Source organism: Zophobas morio, unplaced genomic scaffold, assembly GCF_036711695.1.
Source record: "Zophobas morio isolate AGI-343-1 ecotype UQ-CSIRO unplaced genomic scaffold, CSIRO_AGI_Zmor_V1 ptg000144l, whole genome shotgun sequence".
In the NCBI taxonomy this organism is placed as follows: Eukaryota; Metazoa; Arthropoda; class Insecta; order Coleoptera; family Tenebrionidae; genus Zophobas; species Zophobas morio.
In genome coordinates, this window is record NW_026972248.1 from 389,367 (window position 1) to 398,352 (window position 8,986).

Consider the following 8,986-nt stretch of genomic DNA (forward strand, 5'->3'; position numbering starts at 1 on the left):
CTTGTTCAGTGCCACAAGTTTTTAGCCTTTTAGAAATGGATCACACAATCTTGACTTATTTTTATAATTTTTTAGTGTTGAGATTTTTTCACATTTAAGGCTTATTAACAACCTTTTTCCGAGTCTACTCTGTGAAAGCTATTTTTCAAGTGTTCAACGTTAAACGTTGCATATACACATTGACGTAACTGCAGAGAATTCTAATATAATATAAAGGAATTTTTTTATCCTACTATAAAGGAGACCTTCCTTCTTACAATTTACTAGCGCAGTCTTTTAATGTCATAGCAGATTTAATTTAAATTTCTGTTTTTCAATAATTGAGAAAAAAAATGAAATCGAAAGTAAAGTTGCGGAGCGACGTCAGTAAAAAGTTTCAATCTGTTTGTTTGTCAATTAGATTTTGAAATCTATTGCAGCTACGGTATAATCTGTTAATAAGTTGACTCAGGTACGCTTTAAATTCCACGAAAGTTGTTTAGTTTATGTAAAGTATTCGTTTAGACTTTTTAGATTTGGTTTAAAATCAAACCTTGTAAGAGTGAATCTATTCGGTTTTTCTTATCTCCCTCCTTCTACCTTCTCTAAGCAATGCTGCTTCGCTTTGGGATCGTTACCTTTTAATAACACCTACCCTGAAGCATCACATAAAATATAAAATTATGCACCCCCCCCCCCTCACATAGTACGAGCAAATCAAGCAAATCAACCATAAATATCGACTGCTGTCTTTTGTACCGTTCATAGTAAAGACTGCTCGTGAGAAAATTACTTTAATATCGAGCAATAATCCTAGTTGTTTCTTTGAGGATGAAAAGTTTTGTAAAAACTTTTAACACTAAATAGTTTTTATAAATGGAAACAAAAAATATCTAACCAGAATTTCTGTGACAACGAAGGGAATCGATGTAGTAATTATCTTGGTCTTACGTAGTAGAAGGTTAAAGTTAGTGAGAATTAAATCTGACTAGTAAGTTTTGATAACAATATCTATAATTAAGCGGAGTATTTAGAAAAGTATAAATTTGCTGCTATGAAAGTAATTAAGATAAATAAATGCTATTAAGTCTAAAAAGGTATAATTAAACGTTGCGTAGCTGTAGCCCATATTACATAATGCGGATGTAGTATTATTAGACTCTTCGTCTACTCATTCACATTTTGCTTAAAATACATAATTAGCTTAAATATCCTCAAATTAAAGTCCTTCTTTATTCCATTAAACTTTCTTGCCACTAGGTCTACTTTTCCTTTAAATTATCTGTTGATCTAACCTGAAAACTTTTAAATAGAGAAGTTAGGACCATATAGTTCACGACTTATGTTTTTTTAAGGTACTTCAAAATAATATTGCACTGTTGTTACAACACAAAGCAGTGTTAATAAAAAATAATTTCGTATTAATACTAAGCAAAAGTTAACTCTACTTGCTGGGCATACACCATTTCGTGCATCTGTAAGATAGTGAAGGCTTCGCAGTTGTTTGTAATAATAGGAATCGGAGTTTGCATGCGCATATATAGCTATGACCCATGCAAGCTCTGCTATTTTTTTTTCTCCCTGTTATCCGTTAGATCGTTTGGTGCTCCTAGAGAGCCCGGTATTATCAAATAAATTTTCTACAGTGCTTTAGTCCTTTGACTTCGTAACTATATTACGTTAAAGTCTATAATATATCTAATTATTATATTATAAAAAGTGTTGTTTTATATCTATTTCTCAAAGACTTGCGGTCTGTAAAATCAACATAATTTAAAAAGTGTAATATAAAAATTAAGTTTTCTTTTCATGATCGTTAGCCTTTTCGTCTTAATACTTTTCTTTCCTTGCGCAGAAGTTGCGCTACAAATACTTCATCTGTTGTTTTTTCAACTCAGCTATTTTCTATAGTTTTCACTAAGAAAAATGTAAAAGTCAAGATGAAGATAAGCTGTTAGCCAGAAATATTTATGCTAAGCAAAAAAGCTTGGTAATACTAGGCAAAAGTTATTCCTCGCCTGATTAAAGATACCAAGAAGAACTATCCTTTGATTGTTCAGGTTTAACAAGGCCTTAAAAATTTTGTAATCCCCGCTGGTCCCTTTCCACCCTAACTTAATAAAGTGGCAATACAGGGATTAACAGTATAGGCAAGTTCTTCAAGCAGGTCATAGTATAGAGTCACAAATCACGCTATCCTTAATAAATTGCATTACCTGACATCCATTTCTTTTTCTTTCAGTAGGATTATTATGTTGACGAAGTGATCTCACACAGCAAATGACAGTACGCAAATCAAGAAGAAGTGCAGTATTAGCAAATTTCTACAGAAAAAGCCCTTTTGTGGGTTTTTTAGAGATGCCAGAAAATTTAATTTTTATTGTATGAAACGATATGCAAATGGGCACATATAGAATGTTCAGGCTTATTCTAAAAAGTACCATTAACTAACTATGTAACGCTACTATTGTAATAAAAAAAAAGGAAGTGTTTAGAAAAGATCCAGTTCATAAGTTTTAACGCAAATTTCCATTTTTAGACAGTTTTTATGATTGTTATTTAGATTGTTTCATTGCTTAGTAGTTAGTATATAATGAAGGTTCACGAAAAAACGGCGGTTGTGTTAATTTTTTTCAGTGCTTTTTTTGTTTTAGTCACTTTTGTACTTCTCCACTGTATATATACATTTGTTTACAATTAATTTTAAAAGGTTTAAAGGTTTAAATACCCTAACAGGAAGCTATCGGGGAGGCCGGGTTGGCAGTGGTGCTGTCTAGTGTCTCCAAGTGGGCTCTGGTCTTGTGTCTAGAGCTGCTTCTCCGGTGGTGGCTTTTAACGGTTCTCCAATATACTATGCCCGAATGGCGGGAGTCTGGACAGATATTTTCCGCTTTTTTACACTTCGAGGAAATCGTTATAGCTCTCCAAAGTGCGTGCACTAGCGGGCACCCGTGCCTTACCCTTGCAGAGGAGGGGAATTCAGATTTTTAACCCCTAATAGGTTACTGGTTATTATGTTTACCACTTTGTCGCCTAAGTTCAATTTTTGAGAGTAAGTCTATGGAAAATGAACCTAAATGACAACCTCGGTATCTGAAACAATCTCTGGTAAGTTGAGTACCATGTTCTAAACGGATTAGACAGTAACCCACAAAACCTCAAAAAAGTGGTAAATTTAGTAACCAGTGAACGTTTAGTTGAGCATGTGTTGCGCGAAAAATTTTCATTCTGGATGTAAAAAGTTTATTTTTGGTTAGAGGTAAGTAATCACTTGTTTTTCTGTTTTATTTTGAATTAATTAGGATATATAATCAAATTTTAAAAACAAATAATAAACTTTAAAGTATAATTTCAACATAGGAAGTAATTTCCAAGAAATAAACATTTATTTTAACCCCAGATTTATCCGTAAGAGAGTTAAGCGGGTTAAGGTCTTAGTAAGAAGACGGCCGTAGTATGACAGTACTAAAAAAAAAAAATTATTTCTAGCTTCAATCTCGCGTTCGTGATTTATTTCTTCTTACTGTAAGCCCCAGTCTATAAGCCTGAACTGATCTTAATAGAGTTAATAGAGTTATTCTTATTAATTCTAGTATATAGGGCTAGAACACAAAGATATATAAATCATATATAAGGTGATCGTATAAGTAATTAATAGTTTGATTTAGTTTATAGTAATTTATTTTTGTAGATAGAATTAACATTAGTTGGAGGCTTAGTTTTCTACAAATTAATGAAATGTTGATATACTCATCAAATATATGAATCGCTTCAACTTTCATATACGTTATGCAATTCTAACTCTTAGCTTGAAAAGCAAACCGCACAAATATATACTTTATTTTATAAAACTAATTGTTAAGCATATTTAAAAAAAAATCTTTATTTTTTAAATATGTATAATATTTTTTAAAAAAAATCATATCAGCAATCCAGCTTGGAAAAGGAGACTCTGAGATTCAATTTATCGTCAATCTTATAATCGTGCATGAAGATGAGTGAGTAGACTGCATCCTCAATGCTGCCAAACTGGGCAAGCGCCATTTTCCTTCCTTCTTTTGGCTCTTTTGGACTGCATACGAATAAATGGTACAAGATGATCATGAAATAGTGCAAATTAATATAATAAATATAAATAAATTACTTTAGAAACCGAAAGGAAAGGATTTCCGGCATCTTCTGCTTCATGAAGATTTCCTTTATTCGGTCTTCAGACACGTCGTCTGGTATGTTCGATAAATGAAGAGTCGCTAAAAAAAATACACCATAAATTTACTAACATAATTTTATATAACTTTTAGAAGTCAATAAAAAGTTTTTTAAAGAAGCTGTAATTAAAAAAAGTTCGATAGTATAAATAATAAATAGTCAAATTTCACACCAAATATTTCTAAAAAATTATAAAAATTATAAAAAAATGAAAATACTTCAAAAATTATAAAAGCAGTGGTCGTATAGGATATTTTTGCAATAAAATTTAAACAAGTATTGATTATCTTGGCTCGTTCTGTTAAAAGAATTCAATAATACTATTATTTCTATAATAACAAATTTTAAAATAAAAAGTCAATACTTATTGTAAAAAAAATTTATATAAAATTGATTAAATAATTATAAAATTAAAATTAATTTAAAGTTTCATAAAATTTTAAATGTCAAAAAGAAACTAACTTCCATTGGCTCGTTTCAATAAAAGTGACTTAAAAAAATACGAATTCCTTAAAAAAATTTTAAAGAAGCGTAAATAAACAAAATGCCAAAAGAATATAAAAGCTTTCATAATACTAATAATTTTATCTTTTTAAAAAACTTTAACCTGAAAAAGAAACAATCGCCTTATTATTATAAAACCAAAAGATATATTCATTATTGTTCATAAATATTATTTACAAACTCAATTTGTGCAAAAAATGTTTTTTAGTAAAATCTAAATGGACGTTGCATATAAGCATATCACAACCGAATTATAGTTTTTATATTTATTAATTAGGCTCGAATAATGGGGAAAAAATTAAACTTTCTTATAATTCAATTTCCGTTATACTATATATTGAATAAAACAAAAAATAAAGCAAGTAAAGAGTTATTATAATAAGTATATTTATGGTCTAATTACTATTATTATATAAAAGAAGTAAATATTCAAGACAGCAGAGGCGGGTATAGTTTTTAATGTTATAAAAATCAAAAAAAAATAAAAAAAAATATATATTTTATTAATAACTTCATGATTTAATATAGTATTAATATTTGTATATATATATTAAGTTTAAAAGTATAATAAAATTATTACCAAAAGAAGTTGTTACTATATAAAAAACGTGCAAAAATTACATTTCCGAAAATGATAAATATTATAAATTAAATACCAATAAATAACACAAAAACTATGATAAAGTAATATTAACTTCAAAGAAAAGATTCAAGAGGAGATACAAAATTATAATAAGTAATAAAAAAAATACCCGAAAGTTATTATGTGTAATTAAGTATTGAGTTAAAACTGTTATTATAAGAATTACTTACAAGTTAGTTTATTTGTAAATCGCTAGAAAAATTAAAAAAAAAAATAATTACTAATAAATAATATTAATGACTGGAAAAAAATTCGCTCAAAAGTCATTAATTATTATAAAGAAAATTTTAAAAATATTAAAAAATTGAGTTTTATTAGAAAAAGTTGCTACCGGAGGGGGCTACGATATTGCGGAAGTTTCGGGAGCCCGGCTTACGAAAGCGGTGCAAATTACTATCGGAAAAGTCCTTATTAAGGATGCGCCCTTCAACTGGCCCGCCAGAATCCTTCGGCAGCTGGACGGACTTGTGCCTGGAAAGCATGAGGTGGAGCGGACGGCCGTAAAGTGGAACACCCTCAAGATGAGAAACGGCTAAAAAAATAGAAAAGCAAAAATTATTTCTAAGTTTAATAAAAATGAAGTATATTTTTAAAGTAAACCGATAAAAATAATGAATTTATAATAAAAATAATATAGATTCATAATAATCTTTTTTAAAAAAAATACAAGAGGAAATGGCTAGTAAACGCGATAAATAGGCACGCGGACTGGTAATAGTTTACTTCGAGACAATTTAGATAGTGAAAAAAATTTACCGTTTATATACTATTAATTATAATGAATGCTTTCGTATATAAATAATTACAAAGAATTAATTATTAGGAATAAAAAGATATATAAATTGAAGTGTCTGAATAAAATTTTAATGTCAATATTCGTGAATTTTAGTGAATTATTTTGCCAAAAATTTATTATAAACTATATAGTAATAAAAATGGTTTATATATCATTTCATTAAAAAAACATTAATAGTAGGGTATAACGATTTTATATGGAACTTCAATAAAAATACATATTTATTAGTGATGCTGGTGAAAAAGTTTTCACCACTCCACTTTATAAAAATAACTCATCCAAATGAAAACAACCGCAAAGAAAAAATAACCAATGGACGCTTGCTGGGGATCCATCACTTCAACTAGCGCCGATTCTTTTTTATTGAATAGAATTTTTACTTTCGCAACATCTAAAAAAATATGAATAATATTTTATATATTAATGAATATATTAAACTCAATAAATGATAATAAAAATAATAATAACGCAGAGACCGGCATATACGCCGAAGAGAGTAAAGAGAACATCGGGAGTCACTTTGGTTTCGTCCAGGTTATTCACTAAAATGACGCAACCATCTCGTGGAAAGGAAGAAAGAGCGCCCGGCATGTGCTGAGTAGCAAAATCAAAGGAGGCGCCGCCTAAAAAAAATTAATAATAATGATGATGACAATAATTGTAATGATACCGAGAGAAAACGGAGGTCGCGCTGGATAGGCCAGGGGATAGGCGAAGGCGGCTGAGGGGCCATAGGGAAATGGAGAGAAGGCAGGAAAACCAATAAGGCCGGGCATGGTGGGCAACATGCCTAAGAATAAATCGGGGTTGGTCAAAAGAAGAAAAAAAAGTTCAAGGTTATTGGTCCAAAGACTTGTCATTAAAAAAGACAGTTCAACAATTATTAACACTACCGACGGACGGGTCGGCGGGCAAAACTTGTTGGGAAAAATCGCGAGATTTATCATTATTAAACTTGACGTTCAATTTTTCTAATTTCGACGGTTGTATTTTTAAAGTACAACAGTGCGCGTAAATATTTTGTCCGTTCAAAACTCTATAAAAATAAAGTGTATAATTAAATCAAAATGGACAAGTGGTTGCCTTGCATAGTGACTATAAGCCAAGCTGAGCGACTACAAAAGCGGTCGACCTGAAGGCAGCCACTATTGGGTCTGTAATTGCCTCCTTCGCCCGTAAAAAACACCGATAATTGTATACCAAAGAACGGGTACAAAAAAACACAAGCCACGTGACAATAATGTAAGCAGAAAAAAGACGCGAATTTTTATGTCGCGCTGAAAAAAACAAATACTTTTCTTAAGCAGAAGAACAAGATATCAAGTCCTCCACACCAATAACAAAACTTTATTATAAAAAACCTTCACAATAAAAATATTATATATAAAAAAAGCATTTACTAGAACATAATAAACCTATTTAAGTAAAACAATACTTTTTTATAAAAATAAAGTTTATAATAAAAGGAAGTGTATAATACTATTACCGTCATAAAAGTAAAATAATTTCTTTTTTTCTATTTACAAAAGTAGTAAATAAAAAAATTATTGTACGATTCTACTTTTGATAATAAAAAGAATTTTTTGTAGAGTTTATTAGTAGTATACTTTGCAGCATTCGCAGAAGTGAAGTCGGTGAACTCAATAAGCGCCTGAAAAACATCTGAACAAACAAAAATTTAGTATATAATAAACTTCGATAAGTGTGATTTATAAAAAATATAATAAATATAAAGTAAAAAAATAATATAAATCTCAAAATATTAATATTTTGAAAAACCTTTTTTAGTAAACATTTATATTATAAAGAAAAAAAAGAAAAAAATATAAATATAAACAGAATAAAGTGAAAATAATAATAATAAATATAAATATAATTCTCTACTACTTTAATAAAAAAAGTATTATTGTATAAAAAAAATAATTATAAATAATATTAATAATAAATACTTCAAGCGAAAAGTAATAGAAACAATAAATTATAGTATTAGTACTAATGAACAATTTAGTATAAAGTTACCATGTATAAAGTTGAGAGAGGGAAAATAATAAATATGTTTTTATTATAAAAACTCTACAAAAGTTATTAATATATAAATAAAGAAATAATGTTTTATAAATAAAAGGAAAAAAAATAGAATAATACAAATATTAATACAATAATTACTATTTTTTTAAAAATAATTCAATAGCAAAAGTTTATAAAAAAGAATAAAGATATATAAATAGTAATTAATACCAGAAAACAAAATTTTTAGTAAAAAATATATTTCAACAAAAAAGATAAAGTAAAAAAAGGTGATTCGCTTCAATAACAAATAATAACTTTGATAGTCATTAATAAAAAATATTAACAAAAAAAGTAAAAATATAATTATTAATAATAACAAAAAAATAGTATAATATTAAATAATAATAAAAAATAATAAGGAAATAAAAAAATAATAAGCAATATTAGTAATAAATAATAACAGTATTCAAAATATATAACAATTATTAAAATTAAAAAGGAATAAAATTAATAATAAATAAGAAATATAAATAATAACGAGCCATTAAAGTATTTTAAAAATAGTAGATAATAATTTAAACTATTTATTAAATATATTTAGCAAAATATAGAAATTTATTATTAAAAACTTTTATAAAATAAAAGTATTCTTTTTTTTATAGAACTATAAAAAAAGTTTTAAAAGTTTTAAGAAAAAATAACTTCTCAGCAAACATAAATATTATAAAGTGTCGACTTTACAAAACTTATATAACTTAAAACTCAGAAATAAAAAATAAAGCCTTCTTAATAATAAATGAATACATAAAAAAAATTGAAAAGATGTTTCACATTTATAAAAAAAA

The 8,986-nt window shown here is 27.7% G+C and overlaps 1 protein-coding gene across 1 annotated transcript; it reads right to left on the reverse strand.

Moving 5' to 3' along the window:
• Positions 1–3,903: 3,903 nt before the first annotated feature.
• LOC135145339 (polypyrimidine tract-binding protein 3-like) lies at positions 3,904–7,765 on the reverse strand. The gene is made up of 8 exons (XM_064077446.1): positions 7,739–7,765; positions 7,025–7,167; positions 6,802–6,921; positions 6,608–6,754; positions 6,442–6,522; positions 5,667–5,867; positions 4,124–4,229; positions 3,904–4,051 (listed from the first exon to the last, which is right to left on the reverse strand). The coding sequence occupies exons 3-8, from the start codon at positions 6,917–6,919 to the stop codon at positions 3,904–3,906; spliced, it is 801 nt and encodes a 266-aa protein (XP_063933516.1). The 5' UTR covers positions 6,920–6,921; positions 7,025–7,167; positions 7,739–7,765.
• Positions 7,766–8,986: the final 1,221 nt, after the last annotated feature.